General features: G+C 33.4%; 3 protein-coding genes and 1 pseudogene across 5 annotated transcripts; 2 read left to right on the forward strand and 2 right to left on the reverse strand.

Moving 5' to 3' along the window:
- Positions 1 to 3,447: 3,447 nt before the first annotated feature.
- LOC105135282 (transmembrane 9 superfamily member 4) lies at positions 3,448 to 8,062 on the reverse strand. Of its 2 annotated transcripts, none has more exons than XM_011040103.1 (8): positions 7,812 to 8,062; positions 6,891 to 6,931; positions 6,223 to 6,808; positions 5,988 to 6,125; positions 5,719 to 5,875; positions 4,516 to 5,000; positions 3,900 to 4,150; positions 3,448 to 3,805 (listed from the first exon to the last, which is right to left on the reverse strand). In XM_011040103.1, exons 1-7 carry the CDS (start codon positions 7,961 to 7,963, stop codon positions 3,931 to 3,933), a joined length of 1,779 nt encoding a protein of 592 aa, XP_011038405.1. In that variant the 5' UTR covers positions 7,964 to 8,062; the 3' UTR covers positions 3,448 to 3,805; positions 3,900 to 3,930. The 2 variants fall into 2 exon arrangements, with proteins under 2 accessions (XP_011038405.1, XP_011038404.1); XM_011040102.1 differs by having other exon boundaries at positions 3,904 to 4,150; positions 7,812 to 8,061.
- Positions 8,063 to 11,243: 3,181 nt separating this feature from the next.
- On the forward strand, positions 11,244 to 12,818 carry LOC105135284 (universal stress protein A-like protein). 2 transcript variants are annotated; one of them, XM_011040106.1, is made up of 5 exons: positions 11,244 to 11,544; positions 11,684 to 11,793; positions 11,878 to 11,996; positions 12,510 to 12,604; positions 12,641 to 12,818. In XM_011040106.1, exons 1-4 carry the CDS (start codon positions 11,370 to 11,372, stop codon positions 12,589 to 12,591), a joined length of 486 nt encoding a protein of 161 aa, XP_011038408.1. In that variant the 5' UTR covers positions 11,244 to 11,369; the 3' UTR covers positions 12,592 to 12,604; positions 12,641 to 12,818. The 2 variants fall into 2 exon arrangements, with proteins under 2 accessions (XP_011038408.1, XP_011038407.1); XM_011040105.1 differs by having other exon boundaries at positions 12,510 to 12,818.
- Positions 12,819 to 13,679: 861 nt separating this feature from the next.
- LOC105135285 (uncharacterized) lies at positions 13,680 to 14,333 on the forward strand. Its single transcript, XM_011040107.1, has one exon. The coding sequence runs from the start codon at positions 13,895 to 13,897 to the stop codon at positions 14,291 to 14,293; it is 399 nt and encodes a 132-aa protein (XP_011038409.1). The 5' UTR covers positions 13,680 to 13,894; the 3' UTR covers positions 14,294 to 14,333.
- A 180-nt stretch (positions 14,334 to 14,513) lies between these two features.
- Positions 14,514 to 16,742, reverse strand: LOC105135310 (glutamate decarboxylase 1-like; annotated as a pseudogene).
- Positions 16,743 to 18,241: the final 1,499 nt, after the last annotated feature.

The raw sequence follows: 18,241 nt of genomic DNA on the forward strand, positions 1-18,241 counted from the left end.
GAATTTCTTTCGATAGGATTGTCGGGTTTGATGATCTAGGTCATAAATTTAATAAGTTATCTCGAGTCAATTTAAGATGTTGTAATCTCAATATTTTTTTAAAAAAATTATCATCCATTATATATATATATATATATATATATATATATATATTATTTTGAGTTTATAATCAAAAAAATTTTATTAGAAAACATATTATTAACACTTGAATAATTTATTTATTTTTGTTAAAAAACTGATTTAACCGCAGAATAATGTTAGTAAATAATCTAGTTACATTGACTTGTAAGTACATGTGATCAATTTAAATTAAAATAAAACTAGGCCCATCTTTCCAATACATGCAATAAACTATATCCTTCGAATATGAAGAAAAAGGTTGACTTCACTTAGATTAGATCTCAATATAGACTTGAAAGGAGTGAAATGAAAGGAACACTCCAAACTTCAAAGGCGAGTGATTGTTTGGATGCCAAGGATTACAACTTCACAACCCAACAACCCTAAATATCAAAATTGTCAAGCCATCTACTTGTGGTTAATTCTAAGGTCTGTGTTAGCTTCTGTGGTACATTGCTTTCACTTTGATATGTTATCATTTCCATGGTGTGGTTGCCATGGCTATTTGCCATGCAGTTGAAGCATGGAGATCAGGTCAAAAGAAATAACTTTGTGAGTTAAGAATGCAAGCGACCTTGTTAGTAGTTATTTGAAGAGGTTTGATTTAGTCTTTTAATTTCTAATCTGTTTTTATTTTTATTTGAATCATAATCCATGTCCTGTGATGGCTATTTATTAGTCAAAACTGCTATCAATTTATAATTTACCCCGTACCTATTCAACTATTTGATGAATAGTGTTAAATATAGTTATAAAACTCTATTTAACAAGTTAATTCAATAATTTACCGAACTAGAATTTGATTTGAGACATGTTTTATTTTAAACCGGTTTTTATTTTTAATATAACAAAATAACATCTTTTTATTTTTTAAAATTATAGTTTGAATTATGAAGTGATTCAACTCGTTAAATTTATAATTTGAAATTTATATAATTAATTAATAATATATTATTAGATTTGAATAAAATAATAAAGATAACCCGTTAATAACATGGGACTTGAATCTTTTATCAATGATATATTATTAAATTTATTATTAAATTTGAATAAAATATTAAAAATAATCAATTAAATTCAAATCTAATAGCAAAACCGAAATGTTGTAATAAGCAATTATATTTGCTTAGGTTTTTTTTTATCTTGTTTCTAATTTCCTAAATAACAAATAATTTTAAGTTGGTGTTATGTTTAAATCTTATTGCAATGTTTTTGTTGGCCTTGGAGCCAACCATACTTCTTCTGTTAAAATGTGCATGATAAAATAGGGCTAGTTAGCCAAGAAAACCAATGAAAAAGAAAAGAAAAGAAAAGGCTTGCTTTAATTGCCATACCCCATCTAATATCTATTAAATGGTGATATGTCCCTTTGACCAAAACATTTATTAACATAATATCAAAGTCTTTATCTTACTAAAATAGGCAAAAAAGAACAACAATAACTAAAGAAAATTGACAATCTTGAGAAATTTATGTTGAAAAGTTTGCAAAAATATAAAAGAATTATTTTTTATTTAAAAATAAAATCTTATTGTTTCAAAACAAGATTTCAAGTTCAAAATTTTTTTAAAATTAAAAATATTAATAAATTATTTGAGGACTTGCCCTAAACATCTAAGATATGAAACATGTTTAGATCTAAAAGAAAACTTGATCATATCATATTAAGATAACAAATTAAAACTATAATAATAAGAGATTTAACGTGTTAAAAACAAATTTAAGTTTCTACAAAGTGATTAAATAATCTTTATATAGATATCTCCAAGAAAAAGATAATCTATTTGCCTCAATCGCCATCAAATGGTGATATGTTACTTTGACCTAAGCTTTCATTAACATAATATCAAAAGTCTTTATCCTACCAAAATAGGCAAAAGAGAATTGTAATAATGGAAGAAAATTGACAATCTTGAGAGATTTATGTTGAAAAGTTTGCAAAAATATAAAATAATTATGTTTAGTTTTAAAATAAATTATTGAGAATTTCAACTGATGATATTCTGATAGTTGCCCGTTGAAAATTAAGCATACTGACACTATATTTAACATGATTAGGCAAATCGCCTACATCCATGAGAGAAGTTATTTATTATATAGGGAGAGAACAAGATTTGCAACAATAGAGGAGGAGGAATTATCCACTCTTTACAACTCTTAACCTCAATCTTTGCCCTCTTTACAGTGCTGCAATCACAACCATTACCTACTACTCTTGACAACTCATTCTTTCTTATATTTTTCACATCTTTAGCTTGACACACATTCTTTCTCATTTTGATCTCTAATTTGTATCTTTATTTATAGGTATGAATGATGAGACACCTTAACCATAAATTATAGCATTAATGGTGGCAACATATGAGTTCCATCATGTTGTTGATGATTAATGCAACTTGTTTGATAATATCTATCTATCATTGTAGTCTTTTGACAGTGACATCATTTTTTTAGAGTAGGTTGCAAATGATTCTTTTATGATTACTGCGTATTAGTGATAACAATTTTAATATAAATTTTTATAATTTCTAAATAAAAAAGACATTTTAATGCAATTGATTTCGAGAGATTAAAGTTTCTGATAAGTTATTTGAGAATGTAGCTAAAATATACCATTTAAATGATATAATATATATTTTTATAATGTAATGAAACAAGTTTAGACTCCAGAAAAAACTTGAACATACTAAATTAGAACAATAATTTAAAACTACAATAACAAAATATTTGTCCCGTTAAATCAAACCCAGATTTCTCCAAATAATTCTACAAGCAGCAGTAATTAGAATAATAATTTAAAACTACAATAACAAAATACTTGACCCGTTAAATCAAACCCAGATTTCTCCAAATAATTCTACAAGCAGCAGTTTTCATATGCAAAGTCTTTGGGTCACTTATCAATGGTAGGCTAATTTTGTTATTTTTTCTAAATATTTTGTTTTTATTATATATTTAAGATTTTATGCTATTTTTCTTTGTATATAAGGATTCCGACTTTTGTTTCCTAGTCCATATCGATTTTTCTAACCTATAAAGAGCACTCCAAACTTCTTTAGCAGGCTTATTAATTGAGAAATAAAATAAAATTTTAAAGTTTGTGTAACCCTAATTCGGCCTAACTTCTGTCATCCTGGGCTTCTTGTTACTGTCCTGTTATGGTTCCATCTACATGACATGTCCTCTCAGTCTCCACGACCTTAATTCATCTCTTTTGATGGCATCCAGATGCTACCTTGATTTTTTTTTCTCAGATAATTTGGATCATTAAATTGAAACAAAAATAGTGAAATTAGAAAAATGAACAGTCATGTTTCCCCTAGAACAAAAGACAAAACAGACGATCCTCAAACTCAAGTTTTCTAGTCCAGCCTCTGATAATAAATGACAGAACATATATTTTGCAACTATAATAAATTGCTGTTAAAGAATTTTCGAAGTACTGCTACCAGTAACACAAACTCTAAAGGCTTCTAACAGTGATAAAATACATTCAAAATGATGGATTATCTCACATTGAAGCACTGCAAATTCTTTAACAGCATTCTAAAGCCCTACATGTTCCTCTCCTATATAAAAAAAGATTATTACAAAAGTCCTCCATGGAACCTGCCATCCTCCTCCAAGAGTAGCATAAAGCTCCTGCAATCCCAGAACAAGTTTTCCCAGCCAACTGTGGCTTCTCCTGTAACATGGCACATTATAAGACCACCTTCATCAATACAAACACGCAGAGTTGCCTTCAATTAAGTGTATTCAAAGAAAGGAAGGCAGCCTACTCACTGAACATAAGGAAGACCATATGACTTCCTACTCGCACTTGATTGAGCGGTAGATGTGGCGGACAAAGAACAACGAAGCACGGAAACCAATGGTTCCAAGCATGAGGAAGAAACCGTAACAAACGCAGGCCATGTAGCCAAAGAAAAATGAGGTTTGCATGAAGCCGGACATATCTGATCTGGCATAGTAGTAATACAAGCAATAGCCATAAATGAACAGGCCAGTTGATCCACCACAGAGGAAAGACCTATGAAACACCAAATATATAAAAGTGAGTGTCTAGAAACAAGTATCAGGCAATCAAGTATCGTTTTAAAGCATGACATCTTACAGAAAATACAAGTCCATGCTGAGGATAAAAGGAAGCAAGCTTGGAGAGGGCATAAAGCCAAAATTCACGTTATGGCTTTTGCATATTTCCAGCAATTTAGATCTCAGGAGTGAGAAACATAATTAAAAATATTCCAAAATTTGACTCAAATTTAGAAAAAAAACATTAAAGAATGTTTTTTCTGTGGCTGAGCGTGTATATTTTTTGAGAAAATAATGATTGGAAATGAATAAATAACCTTCACGGTGTCAACTTTATATCAATCTAATAGTAAAACATACCTCCACCACCACTCATGGTCTTCAGCGGCAAGTTGGAAATATGTCAAGGCCACTGTTATAAAAGCAGTGACAATCAACAGAATGATGAAGACAATGAACAAGATGCTGTATATGGTGTAGATCCTGTGACCCCAAACACTGGCAAATATGTAGTAAAGTTCAATATAGATTGCACTGAAAGGCAAGAATCCTGCCATGGCCATCTGAGGAAGTGTTTTCCGATACCAAGGCAACTGAGGAATCTCTCTGGGATATTTAGTGGTGCGGACAGGAGCCTGAAACTCAGCCTTGCTATTCTTCCCTGCAATCCCACCCAGTACCAGCAATGGTGTTGTTACCAGAGCCCATATAAGAAATATCACCACTATTGTTCCAAATGGCAATGCTGCAGTGGCACTATATGCAATTGCAACGGTATTAAGAAAGCAAAAGGTGAGAAACAGAGGACCACAAAACAGGGCTCCAGTTAGCAACAAGTTCCTGACCTGCAACAACAAAATTACAAATCTGTCAAGGATAATGTCTTGAAATTTGAATGGTAGTTTCTAAAGTAGAGCTAGAAATGTTGCAATAATACAGAAAAGAACTACAAGGACCAACGATCCCAATGCAAACAAACAAAAAAAAAACATCATTACAACAATGACTAATTACCATCAATATCATTTTAAACAAATGAATGCAGAAGGTGCTAGTTTTCAGAAAGACAACCAACATAAAATAATGAATTGCAGTCATATCCGTGTCTAGCATTACTTAGTTTCAGCGCATGTAAACTGATATATCTAAAAGTGACTCTGAAGTGTTGATCTCATTTTTAAAGACTTCTAAAAATCACATCTGAAATTTAATGCAAACTTTCAGGCTGCACACCATCAACTTTCAAGTCCACTCTTTTCTTTCTCTAGGAAAGCTTGCTTTTATAGCATCCAGTTGGTTCAGATATGATGAATGGGGAAAACAGTTTGCAAGCATTAGGTCATTTTTACCCCCTATGGCAATGCTTAAACCAAATTTCACAAAACATTTATCCCAAAACACACACATTCTAAAGAAACATTGTAAATTCCATTAAGCATGTGTACTGAAATTGAATCAGAAGACATTAAACTTAAAAAAAAATACAGCCATAACAAGTGTCAAGGACATGCCCGGGAATGATACATGCCAAGGCAGTAAAATAGGAATTAAAAAACCACTAACCCAATTTGTTCCTTCCAGTTGGCAAAAGAAAGAGGCTGCCGTGTAGCCTGCAATCCCGGCTGTCAGAGCATATAGGACAACCAGTGCAGTAAATAGAGCTCCACGATTGTAGGGATAAAAGACACCAACTAGTGCAAGCATGAAAAGGAAAATTGTGCTGCCAATGCACATATGTAAGCAAAGTTAGCAGACTGCTAAGAAACAGAATAATTGAAAAAAATGGATTTGAGACAAAACCAACAAAAGCACAGCTGTGAAGTTGAACGTACAGGGTAAACAGCTGGGTGCCAGAGCCAACTGCTGCTGCAAGCAAAGACTTATACTTTGGATATCTAAATACATCGCCATGGATGTACTTCCACCCAGTCTCTTCTTGGTCTTCAGCTGACTCCTCATCATGAGCATACCTATTACACATGGGGAATCAGAAAGCAAGAAAATGACAGTTTAAGCAGCATAAGCAGACATGTTTTAATAACTTAGTCATTGACATGTCCTTCTTACTTGACAAAATCGTTCTTCAGGACTCGCATGAGAATTGTGGCAAGAAAACCAGTCAAGAGGAGAACTGTCACACATGAGTTAATAATGGAAAACCAATGAATTTCCAAGTGATGAGGAAGTGAAGAAGACTGCGAATACTTCTCCATCCTTTTCTCAAATGGAATTTCTGTTTCCTTCCATTTAACTGAGTACATAAACTCCACATCAACTTCCTTATCTTCAGTCAGGTCCACAACATTGTTAAGATCAGATTGTGCAGTGATCTCAATGACACGATCCTTGTTGTAAAAGATGGTAAAGTGAAGATGTTTAAAGAGGTAATATTTGTATTCGCTTGGGTCATTTTTTCCTTCCTTGTCAACTTTCCCTAAGAAACCCCAAATGGGCAAGTCGTCATAATACATTTGGAAGTAGTAGTCCTTAGAAACAACTTCTCGGAACTGAGCAACTTGCTCCTTTGTCAACCTCTTTCTGCATGCAATTTCAGAGTCCTTGTCATTTAAAAAGTCAAGTTTGTATGGGGCAGTGACTAGACGATCACCATTTAACACTTCACCAAGGGCTTCCTTCTTGTCCTTTGTTGGACCTGTATTAAACATCATCAGTAAACTTCCACAGTAGAAACAGAAGCATTGAGAGCTGGAATAATAATAAAGATTGACACATACCTGATGAACAGAAAGGAAGATCGAAATAGCGGTATGTTTCACTGTTAGAATGAGATAACATCAGATAATCATGACTAGGGAAAATATTATGATATTTATAGAGGAACTGTTAAAATCTCAATATAATAACAAAAGATTGAGAATGACTCAAGCACTAAACAAGTTTCCTATCTAATTCAAACTAATCCAATCTGCTACCAGCCAAGACTTCTAAATCCAAGCAAGATACGCACGACACGAATGAATTTAGACTAAAATAATTTTACATAAGAATGATGGTTTTCTCATTGCTGAAAAGATCTGAGAATGTAGATCCAAGTTCAGCATCCCCGAAATAAAAGTGAAAATTCTCTAAAATACCTGAAATTTTCTAGCTCACAAGAAACCACAAGAGAAAGAAACGCCTCCTGAATCTCTAGACATTGTTCCAGTCTTCTATTGACTGCTTCTTCCTGCTTACAGATTTCTCTATCCAAATCAAACCATTTCATTTCCAAAATGCCACTAACCTCAGCATAAGATGGCCCACTTAATCAACACCAAGTATAATCATTAAGCCATACGAGATTCCCAACTTCATTAGTAACCAACTCATCTCTTTACCATGTTCAAGTTCCAATATTTAATCTTCCTTTACAGGACACCAAATCACCGATCCAGTTCCACATTAGTTTAGATCCACGAAAATCAAAGAAACAAACACAATAAGAGCAAAAAAAAGGGGGTTTCTTCAGAATCAGAACCTTAAATGCTAAAATCAAATTCTCCAAAACTCAACTTCACAATTTCATTTCCAATCCAAATCCCTCAAAGCCCATCTTCCCAGATCATAAAAAAAGCCTCAAACTTGAAGGAACCCCATGAATTTACAACATTAAAACTGCAAGAATTGAATTCCAAAATTGAAGAAAATTGGATTACCTGGGATTGTGAAAGGGTCCAACCTTGTTGACATAAAGAGGGACATCCTCTCCTACTTTGTAACGATGATCAGATGCATCTGATCTAACATGGGTCACACCGCAAAATATCAAAATAGAGACTACCAAACAAGGCACTAGTTTCTTCTCCATTTTCTTTCTGTAACTATATCTCACAGATGCATAGAGAGATAGATCGAGGAAGCGAGACTTATAAATTTGGAGACTCCTTTGGTGTGTCACGGTTGTGCCCCCGTGTCAACAGAAGCTTTTCTTTTATCATCCCACAAGGAGTGAGATTTTTTTATTTTTTTCACAACTTATCCTTGAGGTCTTTTTTGGAATTTCATTTTTTTATTTAACTAATGTTATTTAAACGCGGTCAAGATCTAAGGGAGCTGCACTGAGTTTCATGCCAAATGAGATTAGAGAGTTGATCCCATAAAATTAGTTAAGATTAAATAAGAGTTTGATTTGATAACTTTTTAAAAAATAATATCGTTTTAGATTGTTCCTTTAACTCTAGTTAATCATTCCAATTAATGATCTGAGTCTTATATCAAATAATAATGTTAAATTGAGTTTTTTAACTCTAGTTTTAATAAAAAAATTTAAACAGTTCAAACATAAATATAAAAAATTTTATTGAAGGTCAACTCAATTAAATCAAATGTATTGATATTAATGAATTATATTTTTTTAAATCATGAAACAATTTTATTTTAAAAAAATTATTAATTTTTATTAACTTAGTCTAGTCAAATTCTAAATTAACAAATACAAAATTAAAATTTAACTCGTTAGATTAAGCAGAGTTTTATAACAAGAGGTTAAATAAATTAATTTTTATAAATTGAGATTAATCTTATTCTCATAAAATCTTAATATTGTTGATTTTTTTAATAAAATCAGATTTTTTCTGGGTATTTTTCTATAAATTTAATCAAATCGTGAATCAACCCATAATATCTGTCGAGTTTCAATAACACTAACGTGAAATATTTGAAGAGTAAGAATTAAGGGACAGTACAGCAGTTCTAATATTGAAGGTGAGTGAATGCTTGGATGCCAAGGATTATGACTCCACAGCTCACCAAACCTAAATGGCAACCAACATGCTACTCCACCTAGCAGCCATAAAAGGTTAGCTGCGCTGCAGGTTTGGTGGCTTTGGATCCCTCACGAGAACAAACAACTATTTGTATAGTAAATTTTACTGGGATTTCTTGATGGAGACAGGCGCAAAAAGATAGCAGCTGGATTTTAATTTCCAGCAGATTGTATTGCTTGAAGCCATTAACTTTGATGTTCTAATATTTTCTGTAATGTGATGAAACTTTTTTTTTTCAACAGTCAAGCCATTTTTGTATAAGAGTTCGTACACTACGAGTAACTTTCTGTCTTTAATTATTCCTGTACCAAGAACACTTTTTTTCTTTAATTGGGTTTTGGATAGATCATTTGCATTCAAATTATTCGAATGATGAAGAATTTCTTTCCTGGATTCGGATTTGAGCTGATTGCTCAAATCTTTTTAATCCATTTTGTAGTTCCATTCGCTTATTTCCCTTCTTGTTTTATATTTGTGTGTTATAAGGAATTGATTAGAAATTAAATGAGATTTAATTAATGGGTTTGAAATTAAATTAACTTAAAATGAATTTACATAGTAAGCGAGTATTTTGTGTTTTTTAAAAAGTATTTTTAATTAAAAATATATTAAAGTGATGTTTTGTTAGGTTTTTTTATTTATTTTGTATATCAATATATTAAAATCATAAAAAAACCTGAAAAAATATTAGTTTAATGTTTTTCAAATGTAAAAAAACAATTTAGAAAGCATATAAAAAACAAGCAATTCTATTTAATTTTCTGGGGCATTTTTGTATGTTCTTCTTTTTGTAAAAAAAAGTCGGTGTATTTTTTAGTTAGTAGTAAATCAAGTATTTTCATAAGATCCAAATGGTTAAGATTGCTACGTTAGTTAGTAGTAAATTAAGTATTTGAAAAAGTTGAAACCTTTTTATTTATTGCGAAGTTCTAGAAACTGTTTGTTTTTTATATTTTTTTTTAAATTAAATTTTTATTTTGCGTTGAAATGTTTTAATGTATCCAGCCAACAGTAGTGTAGCATAAGCATCCGATTTGAATATAGTGAGAGACCATTTCCTGTATTTTTTTTATTTATTAAGACGAATTCCACTGCTTTGTGTTTTACAACTCAAATTCCATTATGTATTTTATTTATTTATGCTTATCTTTAAAGGGGCAAGAGGAAGATGATCTGTGCAGTGGGTGCTGGGAACAGAGGAAAGTTGACGCCATCTTATTACCTTGAAGACCAGCACGTAATCGCCCCTTTTATTCTCTCCAACAGTGAAATAACTCATTTACCAATCAACTTGTAGCTCAGTGGCGTAAGGCGTTGCTTGCTTTCTTTCAAACTTTGGTTCGAGTCCCAGTGAAAGTGGGGCTGGCGAGTGGTGTCCTTCCTGGTTCTACTGGCTCCTTGCTGTGTGGTACGCCTGTCACCCCCGCGGTGCCTAACCTGTTCACTGAGGCTTGCAGGATGTCCAGTGGACCGTGGGATTAGTCGTGGTGCACGTAAGCTAGCCCGGACACCCACGTAAATTGAAAAAAAAAAGAAAAAGAAATAACTCATTTTTTTTTAATGGAAACATGACGAAGACACTATGTATCTTAAAACAAATCAATTACTAGTAGACATTCTAAATTGTTTTAATTATAAGAGCATATACGACTTGAATTCAGCTCATAGCTTCGTCATTTAGGTGTCTTTCTTTTTAATTAACATAGGATTGGATTACATGTATTTTAATTAATTAATTTTACAAGTAGATCATATAAGTAGCTAATATAAGTAGCTAGTAATTAAGAGATTTATAAAACTTGATTTAGTAAGTTTTAGAAACAAAGCTAAAGACTGACAATTTAAGTTATTATTTTCAATATTATTTTTTATATATTTATGTTTTTAGTTCTCTGATTAAGCGGTATCCTAGACTAACTTTTTCATATTAAAATTAAATTTATTTCTATGTTGTAATCAAATACAGGTCATTGATCTTTATTGAAGAGTTTTTATATATAAAAAACACTCCTTGTTCTTTTGAAAATGGAGATTTTATCTCTCATAACTTAGTTTAATACCACAAACATGACATGACTTGTGAATATAAACCACCTTAATTGAATATAATTTTGGAAGATAAATTTATTCTTGGCATGGCAATAAATATAAGGGCGGGGAAAACCTCTTTGAAGACTACGGGCAGTACTGTAGCAACCTTTAATGACGCTAAATTCCCCCCTCTTTATCCAAAACCTATTTTCTATGATCAAAGTCTTATCAAGAAAGAATAAAGTCTTATCAAGAAATAATAAAGCTACTAGTGGCTTCAAGAACATCCCCTCCAGCTCTATAAATAAATAATCAAAGGCCAAAGGGAATTTCATGTAGCTTAGATTGTGACCATCCAGCATTCAATAAATACAGCAACTCCAACAATATCTTTCAGAGAAAGAGAGCATTTTAGAGATGGGAAAAGCACGTACGTTTGGTATTGGCATGGACTACTCTCCGACAAGCAAGGCAGCCCTCCGTTGGGCAGCGGAGAATTTGATAGATGAGGGAGACCGAGTTATTCTAATCCAAGTTCAGCCTCCTAAAGCTGATCATACCAGGAAGCAGCTTTTCGAGGAAAATGGATCGCGTAAGTATTTTTCTAGATTTCACCACTATTTCATGCCCTGAAGATTCAGGATCATGCACACTGGTGTACATTCTTATTTTATTTTTATTATTTATGAAGCTCATGTCTTTTTTGTTGTTGTTGGGGATGATGAGTTCAGCTTTAGTGCCACTTGAGGAATTCAGGGAGATTAATTACTCAAAGCAATATGGGCTTACTCATGATCCTGAAGTACTTGACATTCTTGATACAGTTTCAAAGACCAAAGGGGTATGCATGATCTTTTGATCTGTACGTTCTCTTTATAATCTCCTGCTAGAAAATGATATATATTGATGATGGTGTGGGTAGCAGGCTAAGGTGGTGGCAAAGGTTTACTGGGGGGATCCAAGGGAAAAGCTGCTTGATGCTGTGGATGATCTCAAGTTGGATTCTCTTGTTATCGGAAGTAGGGGTTTAGGTGCTATCAAGAGGTATTTTTCTTCTTATTTACTACTTTATTTGTGAATTCTTTCCTCGTTTTAATTTGATGAGTCAAGTTTAGCTGCTCTTCTTCTCAATCATGCTGGATTCTCTTGTTACTCTCTACTTCTTCTCAATATCATCCACGAGCTAATGAAGGGAAACAAATAAAGCAGAGTAATTTCTTGACTCCATTATAGTAATTAAACCCGGCTTAGCAATTGATTAGATAAACTTGTTGGGGGTCAATTTCACCAACTTAACTAAATTTGGATAAATTTGTTTTTCTTTTTCAAAATAAAATAACATTGTTTTAAATAAAAATATTGAAATAAATTAACCCAATGACCAGTGGGTTGATTTCCAAAACATATAAGATCAAATTCAAATTCAGGGTCGAACCGCGTCCAATCTGACATCTATATGTTCTCAAATTCAGGGTCGAACCGCGTCCAATCTGACATCTATATGTTCTCAATCAAATTACTAAAATTAACACTCATTTTCAACTATGCTGATTGCAGGGTTTTGCTTGGGAGTGTTAGCTACTATGTGGTGACAAATGCTTCATGTCCAGTCACCGTGGTTAAGGGATCCAAACCTTAATGTCCTCAAGAATCTGTCTTGTGTGGCACAAAATGGGATTGAGAGCAGTATAATGAGGCTCAATTTGTGTGCATGCTCTCATCTATTTCTTACAGTATTTTATCTCGTCTCATTTATGTTCGGTAAGATCAGAAGATTCAAGTTAGGAGTGATGGCGTGAAGAAAGTGTGATGTTTGTATGGATGATTCCCTTATAATTTGAGCCCATTTCTTTTATGCACTTGCAGGAAGAGTTTCCTTTTGTCATATGCCAAACCATATTGATATTAACATGCACCGCCTCCATCTTTAAAATCTCAAATTAATTAGTATATATATAAAAAAAAAAACACTTATAATCAATCACACAAAAACACATATTAAATTTATATAAATTTAATTTTCTCCTTTTGTCTCTGGCAACCAAAATGTAAAGAATATAAACACTAAGCAAATAAGTAAATATCATAAATAAATAGATATTTGTTTTCCTCACTTGTACTCACAGTTTTTTTTTTTCAAAAAAAAAACCCGACACAAACATTGATGCACACGTGGGGAGTGTTTCCCATCAAACATTTGCTGTGGGGGCCTGCTTCGATTCATGTTTGGTATTGTGTTAATTTGGAAAAAAAAATATCCGTAAATCTGAATTGGATCCCTATACTAAATATTTTCTTAGTTTGGTCCTTAAATTATCATGTATTTTTCAATTATGTCTTCCATTCATGGGTATTATATCGAACATTTGGACCCAATTAAAAGTAACATCGGACACAATGAAAATGGTATCGATAAAATTAATTAATTTAAGATGAAAATGAGGATCAGGTTATTTGTTTGGGATAAAAATGAAGGTTCCCTCTTAAATTCTCACTATTCTTTCCCCATCTTAGGACAAGAAAAAAAAAAAAAAAACAAACACAGTGACAGTTCTAGCATCACACCTTCTGTTCTGTTTCCAGAACACAAATCTATGAATATACATATGATTTGACAGACATGCTCTACGTAATCCTTTATAGAAATACATCTGTCAAAGATATCTGTGGTCTACCCAACACTTTCTCCAGATTACAAATCAAAGGATACGTTTCAAAAATTACAGATAAACATGAAAAAAAAGGTAAATGTCAACACTTGTCCATCATCAAGGGATGACGTTTGTGTGTGCATGCATAGTATCTGTTTGTATTTCCTTCTAAGAAACGTTATCTTGTGTTTGATCTGAAAAAAATAAACAAACGTGAATAGTTCCTATAAATAAGTGGAAAACAATAAAAAAAAAAACCCAGATACTTGAAGGAAAAACTACTTGATAAACATGAATTCCTTCGCTAAATATTTCAGGGCACTATCTGTATTGTTTACGCTGTTCACAGCCATGGGTGATGCTTGCTGGACAAAAAGGACATACCTTACCCTCACTAATGATCTGGGACCAGGCTTGCAGCTCTCACTTCATTGCAAATCCGGGAGTGTTGATCTCGGTCAACAATACCTCGCTCCTCAAGGTAGCTGGTCATTTGATTTTTGTTCTAGTTTTTGGGGAGTTACTTTATATTTTTGTAATGCGGTATGGAATGGAGGAAACAAGTGGTTTGACGTCTACACAGGAAAGAGGGATAGCTTTATTTGTGGTGTATGTGGCTGGTCTATACGCCCAACTGGTCCATGCAGGGATCATGGTGGCAAAGTAGATTGTTTTCCTTGGAATAGTTAGTCGTGTGAGCGTAAGTTGTTGAAGTGGAGGAGATTTAGAAACTGGGAAAAGGACTGTCCTTTTACTGCGTATCTTGAAGCATATCAGCTGAATAAAATAGAACATGAATTGCTCCATTATATTTTATTATTTTTATAACAAATTTTATGCCAAAATTTATTTGATTTTAATCAGCTTGCCAATTCAATCCAACAATTATACATATCTACTACCTCTTCAATCACGCTAGAGGCAGAGGTTTGTATGATGTCATCACCTCTTTTGATTCTTCTCCATTACAAGGTGAAAAGAGAAGGAGGAGAGGAAAAAGAGCAATTGAAATCTCGGCACCATTCATCTTCTTCTTTTCCATTACAAATTTCTTCCAAATTGTAGTGATCTCCCTCTGTTTCTCTATATATAGCAGTTTCCTTCAAAACAAATACAGCACCATGCTGTTCTTTATCAGCATCAACAGAAATTGAAATCCTGCCACAAACTTTGGATGGCAGGGCTTCGAGCTCATGTATAACTTTCTGGATGTCTCTGGCAAATTGTTCAGTGAGCGTGTGAGAAGTCTTCTCGTATGACAACCCGAAGCACGGTCACATGTTGGGCATCAGGAGGCATGGTATATGCAGGCACAATCCATCCAAACCGCCTTAACATGTCGGATACCTCAAATTCATTGTGAGTGCTCCTGTCCTTCAGAGAAAAAGCTACCAATGGGACTCCAGTAACAATGTTGGGTTGATCATAGGGATTTCCCTCTTTTCTCCTATTTTCCATTTCCTTTTGAATTCTAAAACAACCAACATCATTGCCTCAGAAAGATCCTGCAGTCCCTATTCCAACAATAGTCTCTGGTTCTCCAATAGGGGGGGGGGTTAAAGAGAAGTGCTATCATGTTTTTTTTTTTTTTGTTTTTTTTCTTTTTTCTTATATATATATATATATATATATATATCATGGACACACTTGTGGATACGATCCATGGGGGGCAGCCACTCCTAAAAGCCAAACATTGAGGGAGAACTCGCCAACTCGATATCCTTAGTCTATCACATATTTACGTATGGATTGAGAAATGCGAGTGAGTAGAATTTGAACCAGAAATATTCTCACCAGAAGTGCTATGACTATTGCCAGCCGAGCTACTAGCTCGTTTGCAGAAGTGCTATCATGTTAACACATCTATTCTGCTTGTATAGGAATAAAAAAGGTGAGGTCCATTGTCTTAATTTCATTTATTTTTACATAGAAGATGACAATAATTCAGACTCAAAAGATTACAGATCCAAATAGCTGAAACAAGTTGTGGATCTAAATGCAACATCCATTTTAAAAATAATTATTTGTGCAATCCATGAGCAAAGATAATTTATGATTGCAACACAAGATTATAATTGAATATCAAGAAAAATAAATATCATTGCATCACAAAGTGGAGTCTTACTCTTAATTATGTGTACATAATTAAATCTCTTGCCTGTAATTCATTGGTGACAGGATATTCATCAATGTCAACATTGTCTTGTTAAAAGAAGCCACGATGAGTTCAGCACTTTCAGGTTCTACTCATGTGGTCACAAAAGATGCCAGGCTAAGCCTAGGATTACCATTTAACACTAAGTCATCATTTATGATTTGGCAGGCAGCCTCTTTAGGGATTGAATTCTTTGGCATTTTGAACCTGAAAGAAAATCCACCACAGAAAAAAATTATTCAGAATTCAAAATTAAACAGATTCAATTAGTGATACAGAAGTAGGAAAAAAAGATAGTATCACCTTGGAAATGAGGCTCGAACATATTGAGATACAAATGTTGAGTGGACAGAAACATGAGTGTCTGGTGCAGTCTTGGAGTGAGTCATGATCATGGAAAGATCAGATATGGAGAGAAAGAGAACGAGAGAGAGGTGGCAATATGGAGAAAACGGGACATCTCCAGTAATTCAGGAGTTGCACACTGTTGATGAGAACTAGGCTGGAAAGCTACGGCAGAAAGCAGAAGCAAGGAAACAGCAGCAAAGTCAGTAGGTCGGCAAACAGTCCTGGTGGAGAAGGACTTCCAGCAGCTTTAGATCGGCGGAGAAAGAGGAAGTATCTTACAAGGAAAAGGAGAAGGAAAGTTCAGGAAAGTTCAAAATTAAAAGGAGACAGTTTTGAAAGCAACAAATCAACCCTGGCAGAACTTGGTTTCTGAGTTGAGTTACGAGTTCTGATTTGTTACAATCCTGACATAAAGAAGGTGCCGCAGACAATCCTGACAGAGAACACTCCACCTAGCCATGGATGCAATTTCCGTCTTTTGCAAGGGATGCAGCCCCAAACACAGAAAAGAAGAGAGGCTGAAAACCCATGCCCAAAGAGTAAACAACAACAATACCAGCAGAAAGGTACGAAGTCAAACAACAGTAGTACAGGTGAGAATTATATAAATTATATTTTGAAAATTTGTTTAATAATTTAATTTTTTTAGATGAGAAGGTTTTTAACATAACATCAAAATATAAATAAAAGGTCATGAGGTAACTCCTTTGAATTGAGATTGTTTTTTAACAACCCATCCCTTAGTGAAGCTTCTGGATTCAGCAAGTCTGGTTACAATTCAGTACGGAAAGAAGATTTTTTGGGGTGATTTGGAGGAAGAAGAAGAGAAAGAAAAGGAGGAGGAACAACTTGATGAAGAGGAGTTGGAGGGCAATGTTTATTCTGTTCATAGCCTTTCAGGCACACCAACTGGAGTTGAGACTCCTGATGTTGTTGACCTTCGTAAGCAACTGAGAAAGGAACCTAAGAGGCTTCTTTATCAAGTTTTTAAAGAAAAACAAGAGAGGGTTGTTGCAGGGACTTTACTTGGAACAACAAAGAAGGGAGTGATTGTTGTGTATAGCGTCGTACCATGTGATAATACACCACATTAAGTGTGTGTTTGTGTTAGAGGTGGAAGTTGTGGTTTAGATATGGGACCCACTAAAAAACCAAGAAAAGCAGAAAATATTAGCTTTTGTAGTTGAGTTTTGTGCATAAATGGATTGTACCCAACCACAACCTCAATTACAAAAATTAAAACAAACACTCCCTAACTAGTAAGAGACAACAAGCTATCTCTTTGAAAAACAAAATATTACCACTGTAGCAACAGAATGGTTTTTAACAGAAGAGAGAAAAGAGAGCACGGGAGAAAGAAAGAAAAGATACAATGAGCAGTTTGTCATTATTTTTGTTGTTAACCATTGGATAAGGATAAGATTTTGATAGACAATACTAGACACCTTGCTTTTCATTTTAAATGGTTGGATCGAAGATTGATTATGTTCAAGTTGGTTTCTTGGTCAGAAAACGGGGTTGTTATTGTTGTGAGTTTTTCTCGAATACTTCTCTATTTAATTTTGCTGTATTCCAAAATAGATTGTTCTTGATGATATATATATTATAACCCTTAGTTATGTTTAAGAAAGAACACTTGTGAATCCATTAATTATTGATAGTGAAATTTTTTAAATAGATTACAACCCCGTGATTCTTTCCGTATTGGATTTTCTACATAAAACTCTTGGTGTTGATTTGTGTGTTTGATTGTATTATTTTGTTGATTGAGTCATCCTAATTTTGATTGCATAAAAAGGAAAAAGATTGGGACTTATGAATTGCATATTTGGCTAGATTGGTGTCTGATTATTTGAATTTTTCCCAACAAAGTGGTATCAGAGCACTGGTTGTGTAGATTAAATTTCTTTTGCAGTTAAAATGAAAAAGAAAGATTTGGACATGATAAAGCTCACTTCCTTCAATTATTTTCTATGAAAAACAATGATGGAGGATCACTTATATTACAATGATTTGACTTTACCGCTTGAGTGCAAATAAATAAAGCCTAATGAAATGGATGAAGCAAAATGAAATGGGTTTAAAAGAAAGACAACTATAAATGTTAGAAAATGAGTATCTTCTAAGTCCATTAA

This window comes from Populus euphratica, unplaced genomic scaffold, assembly GCF_000495115.2.
Source record: "Populus euphratica unplaced genomic scaffold, PopEup_1.0 scaffold72.1, whole genome shotgun sequence".
Taxonomy (NCBI): domain Eukaryota; kingdom Viridiplantae; phylum Streptophyta; class Magnoliopsida; order Malpighiales; family Salicaceae; genus Populus; species Populus euphratica.